This window comes from Ascaphus truei, chromosome 14 (genome assembly GCF_040206685.1).
Source record: "Ascaphus truei isolate aAscTru1 chromosome 14, aAscTru1.hap1, whole genome shotgun sequence".
Classification (NCBI taxonomy): Eukaryota; Metazoa; Chordata; class Amphibia; order Anura; family Ascaphidae; genus Ascaphus; species Ascaphus truei.
In genome coordinates, this window is record NC_134496.1 from 49,493,227 (window position 1) to 49,513,554 (window position 20,328).

Here is a 20,328-nt window from a genome sequence, read left to right on the forward strand (position 1 = left end):
TCTCTCTCTCACACACACAGTTCCCCTCTCTCTCACACACAGTGCCCCTCTCTCTCACACACAGTGCCCCTCTCTCTCACACACAGTGCCTCTCTCTCTCTCACAGTGCCTCTCTCTCTCTCTCACACACAGTGCCCCTTTCTCTCACACACAGTGCCCCTCTCTCTCACACACAGTGACCCTCTCTCTCACACACAGTGACCCTCTCTCTCACACACAGTGCCTCTCTCTCTCACACACACAGTGCCCCTCTCTCTCACACACCGTGCCCCTCTCTCTCACACACAGTGCCTCTCTCTCTCACACACACAGTGCCCCTCTCTCTCACACACCGTGCCCCTCTCTCTCACACACAGTGCCTCTCTCTCTCTCACAGTGCCTCTCTCTCTCTCTCTCACACACAGTGCCCCTCTCTCACACACACAGTGCCCCTCTCTCTCACACACAGTGACCCTCTCTCTCACACACAGTGCCCCTCTCTCTCACACACAGTGACCCTCTCTCACACACACAGTGCCCCTCTCTCTCACACACCGTGCCCCTCTCTCTCACACACAGTGCCTCTCTGTCTCACACACAGTGCCTCTCTGTCTCACACACAGTGCCTCTGTCTCACACACAGTGCCTCTCTCTCACACACAGTGCCTCTCTCTCACACACAGTGCCTCTCTCTCACACACAGTGCATCTCTCTCTCACACACAGTGCCTCTCTCTCACACAGACGGTGCCCCTCTCTCTCCCACACAGTGCCTCTCTCTCACACACAGTGCCTCTCTCTCACACACAGTGCCTCTCTCTCACACACAGAGCCTCTCTCTCTCACACACAGTGCCTCTCTCTCACACACACAGTGCCTCTCTCTCACACACAGTGCCTCTCTCTCACACACACAGTGCCTCTCTCTCTCACACAGACGGTGCCTCTCTCTCACACAGACGGTGCCCCTCTCTCTCACACACAGTGCCTCTCTCTCACACACAGTGCCTCTCTCACACACAGTGCCTCTCTCTCACACAGTGCCTCTCTCTCACACAGTGCCTCTCTCTCACACACACAGTACCTCTCTCTCACACACACAGTACCTCTCTCTCTCTCACACACAGTGCCTCTCTCTCACACACACCATGCCTCTCTCTCACACACACAGTGCCTATCTCTCTCACACACACAGTGCCATTCTCTCTCTCACACACAGTGCCTCTCTCACACATATTGCCTCTCTCACACACAGTGCCTCTCTCACACACAGTGCCTCTCTCTCACACACACAGTGCCTCTCTCTCTCACACACACACACACTGCCTCTCTCTCTCTCACACACACAGTGCCTCTCTCTCTCTCACACACAGTACCTCTCTCTCACACACACACAGTGCCTCTCTCTCACACACACACAGTGCCTCTCTCTCCCACACACACAGTGCCTCTCTCTCTCTCTCACACACAGTGCCTCTCTCTCTCACACACAGTGCCTCTCTCTCTCTCACACACAGTGCCTCTCTGTCTCACACACAGTGCCTCTCTGTCTCACACACAGTGCCTCTCTGTCTCACACACAGTGCCTCTCTGTCTCACACACAGTGCCTCTCTGTCTCACACACAGTGCCTCTGTCTCACACACAGTGCCTCTCTGTCTCACACACAGTGCCTCTCTGTCTCACACACAGTGCCTCTGTCTCACACACAGTGCCTCTCTCTCACACACAGTGCCTCTCTCTCACACACAGTGCCTCTCTCTCACACACAGTGCCTCTCTCTCACACACAGTGACTCTCTCTCACACACAGTGACTCTCTCTCACACACAGTGACTCTCCCTCTCTCACACACAGTGCCTCTCTCTCACACACACAGTGCCTCTCTCTCTCACACACACACTGCCTCTCTCTCTCTCACACACACACAGTGCCTCTCTCTCTCACACACAGTACCTCTCTCTCACACACAGACGGTGCCTCTCTCTCACACAGACGGTGCCCCTCTCTCTCCCACACAGTGTCTCTCTCCCACACACAGTGCCTCTCTCTCACACACACACAGTGCCTCTCTCTCCCACACACACAGTGCCTCTCTCTCTCTCACACACAGTGCCTCTCTCTCTCACACACAGTGCCTCTCTCTCTCTCACACACAGTGCCTCTCTGTCTCACACACAGTGCTTCTCTGTCTCACACACAGTGCCTCTCTGTCTCACACACAGTGCCTCTCTGTCTCACACACAGTGCCTCTCTGTCTCACACACAGTGCCTCTCTGTCTCACACACAGTGCCTCTCTGTCTCACACACAGTGCCTCTGTCTCACACACAGTGATTCTCTCTCACACACAGTGCCTCTCTGTCTCACACACAGTGCCTCTCTGTCTCACACACAGTGCCTCTCTGTCTCACACACAGTGCCTCTCTGTCTCACACACAGTGCCTCTGTCTCACACACAGTGACTCTCTCTCACACACAGTGCCTCTCTGTCTCACACACAGTGCCTCTCTGTCTCACACACAGTGCCTCTCTGTCTCACACACAGTGCCTCTGTCTCACACACAGTGCCTCTCTCTCACACACAGTGCCTCTCTCTCACACACAGTGCCTCTCTCTCACACACAGTGCCTCTCTCTCACACACAGTGACTCTCTCTCACACACAGTGACTCTCTCTCTCTCACACACAGTGACTCTCTCTCTCTCACACACAGTGACTCTCTCTCTCTCACACACACAGTGCCTCTCTCTCTCACACACATTGCCTCTCTCTCACACACACAATGCCTCTCTCTCGCTCTCTCACAGTGCCTCTCTCTCACTGTGCCTCTCTCTCTCTCTCACACACACAGTTCCCCTCTCTCTCACACACAGTGCCCCTCTCTCTCACACACAGTGCCCCTCTCTCTCACACACAGTGCCTCTCTCTCTCTCACAGTGCCTCTCTCTCTCTCTCACACACAGTGCCCCTTTCTCTCACACACAGTGCCCCTCTCTCTCACACACAGTGACCCTCTCTCTCACACACAGTGACCCTCTCTCTCACACACAGTGACCCTCTCTCTCACACACAGTGACCCTCTCTCTCACACACAGTGCCTCTCTCTCTCACACACACAGTGCCCCTCTCTCTCACACACCGTGCCCCTCTCTCTCACACACAGTGCCTCTCTCTTTCACACACACAGTGCCCCTCTCTCTCACACACCGTGCCCCTCTCTCTCACACACAGTGCCTCTCTCTCTCTCTCACAGTGCCTCTCTCTCTCTCTCTCACACACAGTGCCCCTCTCTCTCACACACAGTGCCCCTCTCTCTCACACACAGTGACCCTCTCTCTCACACACAGTGCCCCTCTCTCTCACACACAGTGACCCTCTCTCACACACACAGTGCCCCTCTCTCTCACACACCGTGCCCCTCTCTCTCACACACAGTGCCTCTCTGTCTCACACACAGTGCCTCTCTGTCTCACACACAGTGCCTCTGTCTCACACACAGTGCCTCTCTCTCACACACAGTGCCTCTCTCTCACACACAGTGCCTCTCTCTCACACACAGTGCCTCTCTCTCACACACAGTGACTCTCTCTCACACACAGTGACTCTCTCTCACACACAGTGACTCTCCCTCTCTCACACACAGTGCCTCTCTCTCACACACACAGTGCCTCTCTCTCTCTCACACACACACTGCCTCTCTCTCTCTCTCACACACACAGTGCCTCTCTCTCTCACACACAGTACCTCTCTCTCACACACAGACGGTGCCTCTCTCTCACACAGACGGTGCCCCTCTCTCTCCCACACAGTGTCTCTCTCCCACACACAGTGCCTCTCTCTCACACACACACAGTGCCTCTCTCTCCCACACACACAGTGCCTCTCTCTCTCTCACACACAGTGCCTCTCTCTCTCACACACAGTGCCTCTCTCTCTCTCACACACAGTGCCTCTCTGTCTCACACACAGTGCTTCTCTGTCTCACACACAGTGCCTCTCTGTCTCACACACAGTGCCTCTCTGTCTCACACACAGTGCCTCTCTGTCTCACACACAGTGCCTCTCTGTCTCACACACAGTGCCTCTCTGTCTCACACACAGTGCCTCTCTGTCTCACACACAGTGCCTCTGTCTCACACACAGTGATTCTCTCTCACACACAGTGCCTCTCTGTCTCACACACAGTGCCTCTCTGTCTCACACACAGTGCCTCTCTGTCTCACACACAGTGCCTCTCTGTCTCACACACAGTGCCTCTGTCTCACACACAGTGACTCTCTCTCACACACAGTGCCTCTCTGTCTCACACACAGTGCCTCTCTGTCTCACACACAGTGCCTCTCTGTCTCACACACAGTGCCTCTGTCTCACACACAGTGCCTCTCTCTCACACACAGTGCCTCTCTCTCACACACAGTGCCTCTCTCTCACACACAGTGCCTCTCTCTCACACACAGTGCCTCTCTCTCACACACAGTGCCTCTCTCTCACACACAGTGACTCTCTCTCTCTCACACACAGTGACTCTCTCTCTCTCACACACACAGTGCCTCTCTCTCTCACACACATTGCCTCTCTCTCACACACACAATGCCTCTCTCTCGCTCTCTCACAGTGCCTCTCTCTCACTATGCCTCTCTCTCTCTCTCTCACACACACAGTTCCCCTCTCTCTCACACACAGTGCCCCTCTCTCTCACACACAGTGCCCCTCTCTCTCACACACAGTGCCTCTCTCTCTCTCACAGTGCCTCTCTCTCTCTCTCACACACAGTGCCCCTTTCTCTCACACACAGTGCCCCTCTCTCTCACACACAGTGACCCTCTCTCTCACACACAGTGACCCTCTCTCTCACACACAGTGCCTCTCTCTCTCACACACACAGTGCCCCTCTCTCTCACACACCGTGCCCCTCTCTCTCACACACAGTGCCTCTCTCTCTCACACACACAGTGCCCCTCTCTCTCACACACCGTGCCCCTCTCTCTCACACACAGTGCCTCTCTCTCTCTCACAGTGCCTCTCTCTCTCTCTCTCACACACAGTGCCCCTCTCTCTCACACACAGTGCCCCTCTCTCTCACACACAGTGACCCTCTCTCTCACACACAGTGCCCCTCTCTCTCACACACAGTGACCCTCTCTCACACACACAGTGCCCCTCTCTCTCACACACCGTGCCCCTCTCTCTCACACACCGTGCCCCTCTCTCTCACACACACCGTGCCCCTCTCTCTCACACACACCGTGCCCCTCTCTCTCACACACACCGTGCCCCTCTCTCTCACACACAGTGCCCCTCTCTCTCACACACAGTGCCCCTCTCTCTCACACACACCGTGCCCCTCTCTCTCTCACACACAGTGCCCCTCTCTCTCACACACACCGTGCCCCTCTCTCTCACACACACAGTGCCCCTCTCTCTCACACACCGTGCCCCTCTCTCTCACACAGAGTCCATGGTATTGCTGGGCTCCATTGAACGCTCTGAGCTGCTGTCTCTGCTGCGGGTTCAGCTCGGTACGAAGCGGCGCTTGCAGGAGCTGCGTGACAAAGAGTGCAGAGGAAGCAAGGAGACCGAGAGCGGCGTGCGATTCCAGGTCACCCTGCGAGCATGTAGACTGCGTGTTCTGGGTCGGGAGTACTTTACATGTAGACTCTGCGTGTTCTGGGTCGGGGAGTACTTTACATGCATACTCTGCGTGTTCTGGGTCAGGGAGTACGTTACATGTAAACTCTGCGTGTTCTGGGTCGGGGAGTACGTTACATGTATACTCTGCGTGTTCTGGTCTCGGGGAGCACGTTACATGTATACTCTGCGTGTTCTGGGTCGGGGAGCACGTTACATGTATACTCTGCGTGTTCTGGGTCGGGGAGCACGTTACATGTATACTCTGCATGTTCTGGGTCGGGGAGTACCAAACAAAAGTCCCAGCACACACTGTCTAAAAGAACAGGGGTACTATGAAAATGCCACTAGAAAATAAGGATTTAATATAAACACAAGATAATGCAGGGAGTAATGCAGGGAGTAATGCAGGGAGTAATGCAGCACAAATGTTTCAGAATCCAACAACAATAAAGTGGTGATTGGGGTAAACACAGTAGGGAAAAAGGGGGGAAAACACAAAAAGAAAAGGGGGGTCAACACAACAGGAGTAGGATAATAAGGGGTGCAACGTAACGTTTCGGGGGTATGCCCCTTTATCAAGCCCGTTCCCTCAGGTCTAAGAAGACCATAAGGCACTTCCCTTTTACCCTAGTACCCCAATATCCCGAGCAGACCTCAAAGACCCAAACAAAATGTCAATGAAAAGCTCAAATAGTAACAAAGCGAGTCCTGAATACACCAAATAAATCAGCAACAGCAAAGCTCAAACCCGCTGGTAACACGACCACACGGTAACTCGCTGCCTCCAAGGGTGCAGCGCAGAGCAAGCAAGGAGACCGAGAGTGGCGTGCGACTCCAGGTCACCCTGTGTGTGCATCAGTGTGCGGAGCATGTGGACTGCGTGTTCTGGGTCGGGAGCACTTTACATGTAGACTACATGTTCTAGGGTCGGGGAGTACGTTACATGTAGACTCTGCGTGTTCTGGGTCAGGGAGTACTTTACATGTATACTCTGTGTGTTCTGGGTCGGGGAGTACGTTACATGTATACTCTGCGTGTTCTGGGACGGGGAGCACGTTACATGTATACTCTGCGTGTTCTGGGTCGGGGAGCACGTTACATGTATACTCTGCGTGTTCTAGGTAGGGGAGTACGTTACATGCATACTCTGCGTTTTCTGGGTCAGGGAGCATGTTACATGTATACTCTGTGTTCTGGGTCAGGGAGCACGTTACATGTATACTCTGCGTGTTCTGGGTTGGGGAGTACATTACATGTATACTCTGCGTGGTCTGGGTTGGGGAGTACATTACATGTATACTCTGCGTGTTCTGGGTTGGGGAGTAAATTACATGTATACTCTGCGTGTTCTGGGTTGGGGAGCACGTTACATGCAAACTCTGTGTTCTGGGTCGGGGAGTACGTTACATGTATACTTTGCGTGTTCTGGGTCAGGGAACACGTTACATGTATACTCTGCGTGTTCTGGGTCGGGGAGGACGTTACATGTATACTCTGCGTGTTCTGGGTCAGGGAGCACGTTACATGTATACTCTGCGTGTTCTGGGTCGGGGAGCACGTTACATGTATACTCTGTGTGTTCTGGGTCGGGGAGTACGTTACATGTATAGTCTGCGTGTTCTGGGTCAGGGAGCACGTTACATGTATACTCTGCGTGTTCTGGGTCGGGGAGCACGTTACATGTATACTCTGTGTGTTCTGGGTCGGGGAGTACGTTATATGTATACTCTGCGTGTTCTGGGTCGGGAGTACGTTACATGTATACTCTGCGTGTTCTGGGTTGGGGAGTACATTACATGTATACTCTGCGTGTTCTGGGTTGGGGAGTACGTTACATGTATACTCTGCGTGTTCTGGGTTGGGGAGTACATTACATGTATACTCTGCGTGTTCTGGGTCGGGGAGCACGTTACATGTAGACTCTGCGTGTTCTGGGTTGGGGAGTACGTTACATGTATACTCTGCGTGTTCTGGGTTGGGGAGTACATTACATGTATACTCTGCGTGTTCTGGGTCGGGGAGCACGTTACATGTAGACTCTGCGTGTTCTGGGTCGGGGAGTACGTTACATGTATACTCTGCGTGTTCTGGGTCGGGGAGCACGTTACATGTATACTCATTCATAGACATTTGTCTCTCTCACCCTCTCTCTCCTACACTCACCCACTCTCTCCTACACTCACCCACTCTCTCCTACACTCACCCCCTCTCTTCTACACTCACCCACTCTCTCCTACACTCACCCTCTCCTACACTCACCCTCTCTCTCCTACACTCACCATCTCTCTCCTACACGCATCCTCTCTCTCCTACACTCACGCTCTCTCTCCTACACTCACCCTCTCTCTCCTACACTCACCCTCTCTCTCCTACACTCACCCTCTCTCTCCTACACTCACCCTCTCTCTCCTACACTCATGCTCTCTCTCCTACACTTACGCTCTCTCTCCTACACTCACGCTCTCTCTCCTACACTCACCCACTCTCTCCTACACTCATGCTCTCTCTCCTACACTTACGCCTCTCTCCTACACTCACGCTCTCTCTCCTACTCACCCACTCTCCTACACTCAACCACTCTCTACACCACTCCTCAACACTCACCACTCCCTCTCCTACACCACCCTCTACACTCACCCCTCTCTCCTACACTCACCCCCTCTCCTACACTCACCCTCTCTCTCTTACACTCACCCCCTCTCTCCTACACGCACCCACTCTCTCTTACACTCACCCTCTCTCTCCTACACTCACCCTCTCTCTTACACCCACTCTCTCTTACACTCACCCTCTCTCTCCTACACTCACCCTCTCTCTCCTACACTCACCCACTCTCCTACACTCACCCACTCTCTCTTACACTCACCCTCTCTCTCCTACACTCACCCACTCTCTCCTACACACCCTCTCTCTCTTACACTCACCCTCTCTCTCCTACAGTCACCTTCTCTCTCCTACAGTCACCCACTCTCTCCTACACTCATCCTCTCTCTCACACTCACCCTCTCTCCCACACTCACCCTCTCTCCCATACTCACCCTCTCTCTCCCACACTCACCCTCTCTCTCCTACACTCACCCTCTCTCCTACACTCATCCTCTCTCTCCTACACTCACCCTCTCTCTCCTACACTCACCCTCTCTCCTACACTCACCCTCTCTCTCCTACACTCACCCTCTCTCTCCTACACTCACCCTCTCTCTCCCATACTCACCCTCTCTCCCACACTCACCCTCTCTCCTACACTCATCCTCTCTCTCCTACACTCACCCTCTCTCTCCTACACTCACCCTCTCTCTCCTACACTCACCCTCTCTCTCCTACACTCACCCTCTCTCTCCTACACTCACCCTCTCTCTCCTACACTCACCCTCTCTCTCCTACACTCACCCTCTCTCTCCTACACGCACCCACTCTCTCTTACACTCACCCACTCTCTCCTACACTCACACTCTCTCCTACACTCACCCTCTCTCTCCTACACTCACCCACTCTCTCCTACACTCACCCTCTCTCTCCTACACTCACCCTCTCTCTCCTACACTCACCCTCTCTCTCCTACACTCACCCACTCTCCTACACTCACCCACTCTCTCTTACACTCACCCTCTCTCTCCTACACTCACCCACTCTCTCCTACACTCACCATCTCTCTCCTACACTCACCCTCTCTCTCTCCTACACTCACCCTCTCTCTCTCCTACACTCACCCACTCTCTCCTACACTCACCCACTCTCCTACACTCACCCACTCTCTCCTACACTCACCCTCTCTCCCACACTCACCCTCTCTCCCATACTCACCCTCTCTCTCCCACACTCACCCTCTCTCTCCTACACTCACCCTCTCTCCTACACTCATCCTCTCTCTCCTACACTCACCCTCTCTCTCCTACACTCACCCTCTCTCTCCTACACTCACCCTCTCTCTCCTACACTCACCCTCTCTCTCCTACACTCACCCTCTCTCTCCTACACTCACCCTCTCTCTCCTACACGCACCCACTCTCTCCTACACTCACCCACTCTCTCCTACACTCACACTCTCTCCTACACTCACCCTCTCTCTCCTACACTCACCCTCTCTCTCCTACACTCACCCTCTCTCTCCTACACTCACCCTCTCTTACACTCACCCTCTCTCTCCTACACTCATCCTCTCTCTCCTACACTCACCCACTCTCCTACACTCACCCTCTCTCTCCTACACGCACCCACTCTCTCTTACACTCACCCACTCTCTCCTACACTCACACTCTCTCCTACACTCACCCTCTCTCTCCTACACTCACCCACTCTCTCCTACACTCACCCTCTCTCTCCTACACTCACCCTCTCTCTCCTACACTCACCCTCTCTCTCCTACACTCACCCACTCTCCTACACTCACCCACTCTCTCTTACACTCACCCTCTCTCTCCTACACTCACCCACTCTCTCCTACACTCACCATCTCTCTCCTACACTCACCCTCTCTCTCTCCTACACTCACCCTCTCTCTCTCCTACACTCACCCACTCTCTCCTACACTCACCCACTCTCCTACACTCACCCACTCTCCTACACTCACCCACTCTCTCCTACACTCACCCACTCTCTCCTACACTCATCCTCTCTCTCACACTCACCCTCTCTCCCACACTCACCCTCCTACATGCACCCACTCTCTCTTACACTCACCCTCTCTCTTACACTCACCCTCTCTCTACTACACTCACCCTCTCTCTTACACTCACCCTCTCTCTTACACTCACCCTCTCTCTACTACACTCACCCTCTCTCCTACACTCACCCTCTCTCCTACACTCACCCTCTCTCCTCCACTCACCCTCTCTCTCCTACACTCACCCTCTCTCTCCTACACTCACCCTCTCTCTCCTACACTCACCCTCTCTCTCCTACACTCACGCTTTCCCTCCTACACTCACGCTCTCTCTCCTACACTCACCCTCTCTCTCCTACACTCACCCTCTCTCTCCTACACTCACGCTCTCTCTCCTACACTTACGCTCTCTCTCCTACACTCACGCTCTCTCCTACACTCACGCTCTCTCTCCTACACTCACCCACTCTCTCCTACACTCACCCACTCTCTCCTACACTCACCCTCTTTCTCTTACACTCACCCTCTCTCCTACACTCACTCACCCTCTCTCTCCTACACTCACCCCCTCTCTCCTACACTCACCCCCTCTCTCCTACACTCACCCCCTCTCTCCTACACTCACCCCCTCTCTCCTACACGCACCCACTCTTTCTTACACTCACCCCCTCTCTCCTACACGCACCCACTCTCTCTTACACTCACCCTCTCTCCTACACTCACCCTCTCTCTCTTACACCTACTCGCTCTTACACTCACCCTCTCTCTCCTACACTCACCCTCTCTCCTACACTCACCCTCTCTCTCCTACACTCACCCACTCTCCTACACTCACCCACTCTCTCTTACACTCACCCTCTCTCTCCTACACTCACCCTCTCTCTCCTACAGTCACCCTCTCTCTCCTACAGTCACCCACTCTCTCCTACACTCATCCTCTCTCTCACACTCACCCTCTCTCCCACACTCACCCTCTCTCTCCCACACTCACCCTCTCTCTCCCACACTCACCCTCTCTCCTACACTCACCCTCTCTCTCCTACACTCACCCTCTCTCTCCTACACTCACCCTCTCTCTCCTACACTCACCCTCTCTCTCCTACACTCACCCTCTCTCTCCTACACTCACCCTCTCTCTCCTACACTCACCCTCTCTTACACTCACCCTCTCCCTCCTACACTCATCCTCTCTCTCCTACACTCACCCACTCTCCTACACTCACCCACTCTCTCTTACACTCACCCTCTCTCTTCTACACTCACCCTCTCTCTCCTACACTCACCCTCTCTCTCTCCTACACTCACCCACTCTCTCCTACACTCACCCACTCTCCTACACTCACCCACTCTCTCCTACACTCACCCACTCTCTCCTACACTCATCCTCTCTCTCACACTCACCCTCTCTCCCACACTCACCCTCTCTCCTACATGCACCCACTCTCTCTTACACTCACCCTCTCTCTTACACTCACCCTCTCTCTACTACACTCACCCTCTCTCTTACACTCACCCTCTCTCTTACACTCACCCTCTCTCTACTACACTCACCCTCTCTCTTACACTCACCCTCTCTCTTACACTCACCCTCTCTCTACTACACTCACCCTCTCTCCTACACTCACCCTCTCTCCTACACTCACCCTCTCTCCTCCACTCACCCTCTCTCTCCTACACTCACGCTTTCCCTCCTACACTCACGCTCTCTCTCCTACACTCACCCTCTCTCTCCTACACTCACCCTCTCTCTCCTACACTCACCCTCTCTCTCCTACACTCACGCTCTCTCTCCTACACTCACGCTCTCTCCTACACTCACGCTCTCTCTCCTACACTCACCCACTCTCTCCTACACTCACCCACTCTCTCCTACACTCACCCTCTTCTCTTACACTCACCCTCTCTCCTACACTCACTCACCCTCTCTCTCCTACACTCACCCCCTCTCTCCTACACTCACCCCCTCTCTCCTACACTCACCCCCTCTCTCCTACACTCACCCCCTCTCTTCTACACGTACCCACTCTTTCTTACACTCACCCCCTCTCTCCTACACGTACCCACTCTCTCTTACACTCACCCTCTCTCCTACACTCACCCTCTCTCTCTTACACCCACTCGCTCTTACACTCACCCTCTCTCTCCTACACTCACCCTCTCTCCTACACTCACCCTCTCTCTCCTACACTCACCCACTCTCCTACACTCACCCACTCTCTCTTACACTCACCCTCTCTCTCCTACACTCACCCACTCTCTCCTACACTCACCCTCTCTCTCCTACACTCACCCTCTCTCTCCTACAGTCACCCTCTCTCTCCTACAGTCACCCACTCTCTCCTACACTCATCCTCTCTCTCACACTCACCCTCTCTCCCACACTCACCCTCTCTCTCCCACACTCACCCTCTCTCTCCCACACTCACCCTCTCTCCTACACTCACCCTCTCTCTCCTACACTCACCCTCTCTCTCCTACACTCACCCTCTCTCTCCTACACTCACCCTCTCTCTCCTACACTCACCCTCGTCTCTCCTACACTCACCCTCTCTCTCCTACACTCACCCTCTCTCTCCTACACTCACCCTCTCTCTCCTACACTCACCCTCTCTCTCCTACACTCACCCTCTCTCTCCTACACTCACCCTCTCTACACTCACCCTCTCCCTCCTACACTCATCCTCTCTCTCCTACACTCACCCACTCTCCTACACTCACCCACTCTCTCTTACACTCACCCTCTCTCTCTACACTCACCCTCTCTCTCCTACACTCACCCTCTCTCTCCTACACTCACCCTCTCTCTCCTACACTCACCCTCTCTCTCCTACACTCACCCTCTCTCTCCTACACTCACCCTCTCTCTCCTACACTCACCCTCTCTCTCCTACACTCACTCTCTCTCTCCTACACTCACCCTCTCTCTCCTACACTCACCCTCTCTCCTACACTCACCCTCTCTCTCCTACACTCACCCACTCTCCTACACTCACCCACTCTCTCTTACACTCACCCTCTCTCTCCTACACTCACCCACTCTCTCCTACACTCACCATCTCTCTCCTACACTCACCCTCTCTCTCTCCTACACTCACCCTCTCTCTCTCCTACACTCACCCACTCTCTCCTACACTCACCCACTCTCCTACACTCACCCACTCTCTCCTACACTCACCCACTCTCTCCTACACTCATCCTCTCTCTCACACTCACCCTCTCTCCCACACTCACCCTCCTACATGCACCCACTCTCTCTTACACTCACCCTCTCTCTTACACTCACCCTCTCTCTACTACACTCACCCTCTCTCTACACTCACCCTCTCTCTTACACTCACCCTCTCTCTACTACACTCACCCTCTCTCCTACACTCACCCTCTCTCCTACACTCACCCTCTCTCCTCCACTCACCCTCTCTCTCCTACACTCACCCTCTCTCTCCTACACTCACCCTCTCTCTCCTACACTCACGCTTTCCCTCCTACACTCACGCTCTCTCTCCTACACTCACCCTCTCTCTCCTACACTCACCCTCTCTCTCCTACACTCACGCTCTCTCTCCTACACTTACGCTCTCTCTCCTACACTCACGCTCTCTCCTACACTCACGCTCTCTCTCCTACACTCACCCACTCTCTCCTACACTCACCCACTCTCTCCTACACTCACCCACTCTCTCCTACACTCACCCTCTTTCTCTTACACTCACCCTCTCTCCTACACTCACTCACCCTCTCTCTCCTACACTCACCCCCTCTCTCCTACACTCACCCCCTCTCTCCTACACTCACCCCCTCTCTCCTACACTCACCCCCTCTCTCCTACACTCACCCCCTCTCTCCTACACGCACCCACTCTTCTTACACTCACCCCCTCTCTCCTACACGCACCCACTCTCTCTTACACTCACCCTCTCTCCTACACTCACCCTCTCTCTCTTACACCCACTCGCTCTTACACTCACCCTCTCTCTCCTACACTCACCCTCTCTCCTACACTCACCCTCTCTCTCCTACACTCACCCACTCTCCTACACTCACCCACTCTCTCTTACACTCACCCTCTCTCTCCTACACTCACCCTCTCTCTCCTACAGTCACCCTCTCTCTCCTACAGTCACCCACTCTCTCCTACACTCATCCTCTCTCTCACACTCACCCTCTCTCCCACACTCACCCTCTCTCTCCCACACTCACCCTCTCTCTCCCACACTCACCCTCTCTCCTACACTCACCCTCTCTCCTACACTCACCCTCTCTCTCCTACACTCACCCTCTCTCTCCTACACTCACCCTCTCTCTCCTACACTCACCCTCTCTCTCCTACACTCACCCTCTCTCTCCTACACTCACCCTCTCTCTCCTACACTCACCCTCTCTTACACTCACCCTCTCCCTCCTACACTCATCCTCTCTCTCCTACACTCACCCACTCTCCTACACTCACCCACTCTCTCTTACACTCACCCTCTCTCTTCTACACTCACCCTCTCTCTCCTACACTCACCCTCTCTCTCTCCTACACTCACCCACTCTCTCCTACACTCACCCACTCTCCTACACTCACCCACTCTCTCCTACACTCACCCACTCTCTCCTACACTCATCCTCTCTCTCACACTCACCCTCTCTCCCACACTCACCCTCTCTCCTACATGCACCCACTCTCTCTTACACTCACCCTCCTCTCTACACTCACCCTCTCTCTACTACACTCACCCTCTCTCTTACACTCACCCTCTCTCTTACACTCACCCTCTCTCTACTACACTCACCCTCTCTCTTACACTCACCCTCTCTCTTACACTCACCCTCTCTCTACTACACTCACCCTCTCTCCTACACTCACCCACCCTCTCCTACACTCACCCTCTCTCCTACACTCACCCTCTCTCTCCTACACTCACGCTTCCCTCCTACACTCACGCTCTCTCTCCTACACTCACCCTCTCTCTCCTACACTCACCCTCTCTCTCCTACACTCACGCTCTCTCTCCTACACTTACGCTCTCTCTCCTACACTCACGCTCTCTCCTACACTCACGCTCTCTCTCCTACACTCACCCACTCTCTCCTACACTCACTCACCCTCTCTCTCCTACACTCACCCCCTCTCTCCTACACTCACCCCCTCTCTCCTACACTCACCCCCTCTCTCCTACACTCACCCCCTCTCTCCTACACGTACCCACTCTTCTTACACTCACCCCCTCTCTCCTACACGCACCCACTCTCTCTTACACTCACCCTCTCTCCTACACTCACCCTCTCTCTCTTACACCCACTCGCTCTTACACTCACCCTCTCTCTCCTACACTCACCCTCTCTCCTACACTCACCCTCTCTCTCCTACACTCACCCACTCTCCTACACTCACCCACTCTCTCTTACACTCACCCTCTCTCTCCTACACTCACCCACTCTCTCCTACACTCACCCTCTCTCTCCTACACTCACCCTCTCTCTCCTACAGTCACCCTCTCTCTCCTACAGTCACCCACTCTCTCCTACACTCATCCTCTCTCTCACACTCACCCTCTCTCCCACACTCACCCTCTCTCCTACACTCACCCTCTCTCTCCTACACTCACCCTCTCTCTCCTACACTCACCCTCTCTCTCCTACACTCACCCTCTCTCTCCTACACTCACCCTCTCTCTCCTACACTCACCCTCTCTCTCCTACACTCACCCTCTCTCTCCTACACTCACCCTCTCTCTCCTACACTCACCCTCTCTCTCCTACACTCACCCTCTCTCTCCTACACTCACCCTCTCTCTCCTACACTCACCCTCTCTCTCCTACACTCACCCTCTCTCTCCTACACTCACCCTCTCTTACACTCACCCTCTCCCTCCTACACTCATCCTCTCTCTCCTACACTCACCCACTCTCCTACACTCACCCACTCTCTCTTACACTCACCCTCTCTCATCTACACTCACCCTCTCTCTCCTACACTCACCCTCTCTCTCCTACACTCACCCTCTCTCTCCTACACTCACCCTCTCTCTCCTACACTCACCCTCTCTCTCCTACACTCACCCTCTCTCTCCTACACTCACCCTCTCTCTCCTACACTCACTCTCTCTCTCCTACACTCACCCTCTCTCTCCTACACTCACCCTCTCTCCTACACTCACCCTCTCTCCTACACTCACCCTCTCTCTCCTACACTCACCCTCTCTCTCCTACACTCACCCTCTCTCTCCTACACTCACCCTCTCTCTCCTACACTCACCCTCTCTCTCCTACACTCACCCTCTCTCTCCTACACTCACCCTCTCTCTCCTAAACTCACTCTCTCTCTCCTACACTCACCCTCTCTTACACTCACCCTCTCCCTCCTACACTCACCCTCTCTCTCCTACACTCACCCTCTCTCTCCTACACTCACCCACTCTCTCTTACACTCACCCTCTCTCTCCTACACTCACCCTCTCTCTCCTACAGTCACCCTCTCTCTCCTACAGTCACCCTCTCTCTCCTACAGTCACCCTCTCTCTCCTACAGTCACCCTATCTCTCCTACACTCACCCACTCTCCTACACTCACCCACTCTCTCCTACACTCACCCACTCTCTCCTACACTCACCCTCTCTCTCCTACACTCAGCCTCTCTCTCTCCTACACTCACCCTCTCTCCTACACTCACCCACTCTCTCCTACACTCATCCACTCTCTCACACTCACCCTCTCTCTCCTACACTCACCCTCTCTCTCCTACACTCACCCTCTCTCTCCTACACTCACCCTCTCTCTCCTACACTCACCCACTCTCTCCTACACTCACCCACTCTCTCCTACACTCACCCACTCTCTCCTACACTCACCCTCTCTCTCTTACACTCACCCTCTCTCTCTTACACTCACCCTCTCTCTCCTACACTCACCCTCTCTCTCCTACACTCACCCTCTCTCTCCTACACTCACCCTCTCTCTCCTACACTCACTCTCTCTCTCCTACTCTCACCCACTCTCCTACACTCACCCACTCTCCTTCACTCACCCACTCTCTCCTACACTCACCCTCTCTCTCCTACACTCACCCTCTCTCTCCTACACTCACCCTCACCTACACTCACCCACTCGCTCCTACACTCACCCACTCTCTCTTACATTCACTACCCACTCTCTCTACACTCACCCTCTCTCCCCTACACTCACCCTCTCTCTCCTACACTCACCCCCTCTCTCCTACACTCACCCCCTCTCTCCTACACTCACCCCCTCTCTCCTACACGCACCCACTCTCTCTTACACTCACCCCCTCTCCTACATGCACCCACTCTCTCTTACACTCACCCTCTCTCTTACACTCACCCTCTCTCTACTACACTCACCCTCTCTCTTACACTCACCCTCTCTCTTACACTCACCCTCTCTCTACTACACTCACCCTCTCTCCTACACTCACCCTCTCTCCTACACTCACCCTCTCTCCTACACTCACCCTCTCTCTCCTACACTCACCCCTTCTCTCCTACACTCACCCCCTCTCTCCTACACGCACCCACTCTCTCTACACTCACCCCCTCTCTCCTACATGCACCCACTCTCTCTTACACTCACCCTCTCTCTTACACTCACCCTCTCTCTACTACACTCACCCTCTCTCTTACACTCACCCTCTCTCTTACACTCACCCTCTCTCTTACACTCACCCTCTCTCTTACAGTCACCCTCTCTCTACTACACTCACCCTCTCTCTCCTACACTCACCCTCTCTCTCTCCTACACTCACCCTCTCTCTCCTACACTCACCCACTCTCTCCTACACTCACCCACTCTCCTACACTCACCCACTTTCTCTTACACTCACCCTCTCTCTCCTACACTCACCCACTCTCTCCTACACTCACCCTCTCTCTCCTACACTCACCCTCTCTCTCTCCTACACTCACCCTCTCTCTCCTACACTCACCCACTCTCTCCTACACTCACCCTCTCTCTCCTACACTCACCCTCTCTCTCCTACACTCACCCTCTCCCTCCTACACTCATCCTCTCTCTCCTACACTCACCCACTCTCCTACACTCACCCACTCTCCTACACTCACCCACTCTCTCTTACACTCACCCTCTCTCTCCTACACTCACCCTCTCTCTCCTACACTCACCCTCTCTCTCCTACACTCACCCTCTCTCTCCTACAGTCACCCTCTCTCCCCTACAGTCACCCTCTCTCTCCTACACTCACCTTCTCTCCTACACTCACCCTCTCTCCTACACTCACCCTCTCTCCTACACTCACCCTCTCTCCTACACTCACCCTCTCTCCTACACTCTCACCCTCTCTCTCCTACACTCACCCACTCTCTCCTACACTCACCCACTCTCTCCTACACTCACCCACTCTCTCCTACACTCACCCTCTCTCTCTTACACTCACCCTCTCTCCTACAGTCACCCTCTCTCTCCTACACTCAACCTCTCTCTCCTATACTCACCCACTCTCTCCTACACTCACCCTCTCTTACACTCACCCCTCTCTCTCCTACACTCACCCTCTCTCTCCTACACTCACCCTCTCTCTCCTACACTCACCCTCTCTCCTACACTCACCCTCTCTCCTACACTCACCCACTCTCCTACACTCACCCACTCTCTCCTACACTCACCCACTCTCTCCTACACTCACCCACTCTCTCCTACACTCACCCTCTCTATCCTATACTCACCCTCTCCTACACTCACCCTCTCCTACACTCACCCACTCGCTCCTACACTCACCCCCTCTCTCCTACACTCACTCACCCTCTCTCCTACACTCACTCACCCTCTCTCTCCTACTCTCCCTCAGATAGCAACAGAACAGTCCAAGTTTTATCCGTCTCGAGGAGAGAGCCAGAAGCCCCTCAAGCCGTCACTGAAACAGCCCCCCAGCAGCATGACTGAGCTCCACCCAGGTACTTGACATGGAGGGGCAGTAAGTGATGTTTATTGCCCTCTGACAGGGAGGGGCAGTATGTGATGTTTATTGCCCTCTGATAGGGAGGGGCAGTATGTGATGTTTATTGCCCTCTGTCAGGGAGGGTCAGTAAGTGATGTTTATTGCCCTCTGTCAGGGAGGGGCAGTAAGTAATGTTTATTGCCCTCTGACAGGGAGGGGCAGTATGTGATGTTTATTGCCCTCTGTCAGTGAGGGGCAGTATGTGATGTTTATTGCCCTGTGATAGGGAGGGGCAGTAAGTAATGTTTATTGCCCCGTCTCTGCAGATAACTCAGGAACCACCCTGAAAAGCATCTTCTGTGCCAGAGACTTCAGTGACCCCACGGAGGTCAGAACCTATCCCACCCCTCACGGATTTAATTACTTGCCCCCTCTATTACTTTCTTACATCCTCCTCCCCTGCCCCACCCTATTGCCTCCTTTCATGCCCCACCCATTCTGTTGCCCCTTTCTCTAACACCCTTTTCGCCCGCTCTTTAATGCACCCCCTTCTCTTGCCCCCTTCTCTTGCCCCCCTCAATCTATAGCCCGTGACTCCTTCCCATTGTTACTCACAGTTCAGCCCCCTCCCCCTCTCTTGTTTCACGTTGTTACTCACAGTTCAGCCCCCTCCCCCTCTCTCGTTTCACGTTGTTACTCACAGTTCAGCCCCCTCCCCCTCTCTCGTTTCACGTTGTTACTCACAGTTCAGCCCCCTCCCCCCTCTCTCGTTTCACGTTGTTACTCACAGTTCAGCCCCCTCCCCCCTCTCTCGTTTCACGTTGTTACTAACACTAAAGTCGCCCGGGAATTCCAAGTCTGCTCCAAAGTGTAAAACCAAACGGACGCGTGTGTGTGCCGGGGTAAGTGTGACATTTATACTCACTGTGCTGGGGCATCCACAGGGCGCTGACAACATGGGGGCAAAAGGATCTTACTCATCCCCCTCACTGACACACTCATCCCTCTCACTGACGCACACTCATCCCCTCACTGACACACACTCATCCCCTCACTGACGTGCACTCATCCCCTCGCTGACACGCACTCATCCCCTCACTGACACACTCATCCCTCTCACTGACGCACACTCATCCTCTCACTGACACGCACTCATCCCCTCACTGACGCGCACTCATCCCCTCACTGACACGCACTCATCCCCTCGCTGACGCTCACTCATCC

General features: G+C 54.1%; 1 protein-coding gene across 1 annotated transcript in view; it reads left to right on the forward strand.

Annotated features, from left to right (window-relative positions):
* Positions 1 to 20,328, forward strand: part of CLCN2 (chloride voltage-gated channel 2) — a 111,356-nt gene that overhangs the window by 73,193 nt on the left and 17,835 nt on the right. Inside the window, 4 exon segments of the mRNA XM_075569437.1 lie at positions 5,431 to 5,576; positions 19,015 to 19,120; positions 19,431 to 19,492; positions 19,944 to 20,119. Coding sequence (XP_075425552.1) covers positions 5,431 to 5,576; positions 19,015 to 19,120; positions 19,431 to 19,492; positions 19,944 to 20,119 — 490 coding nt within the window.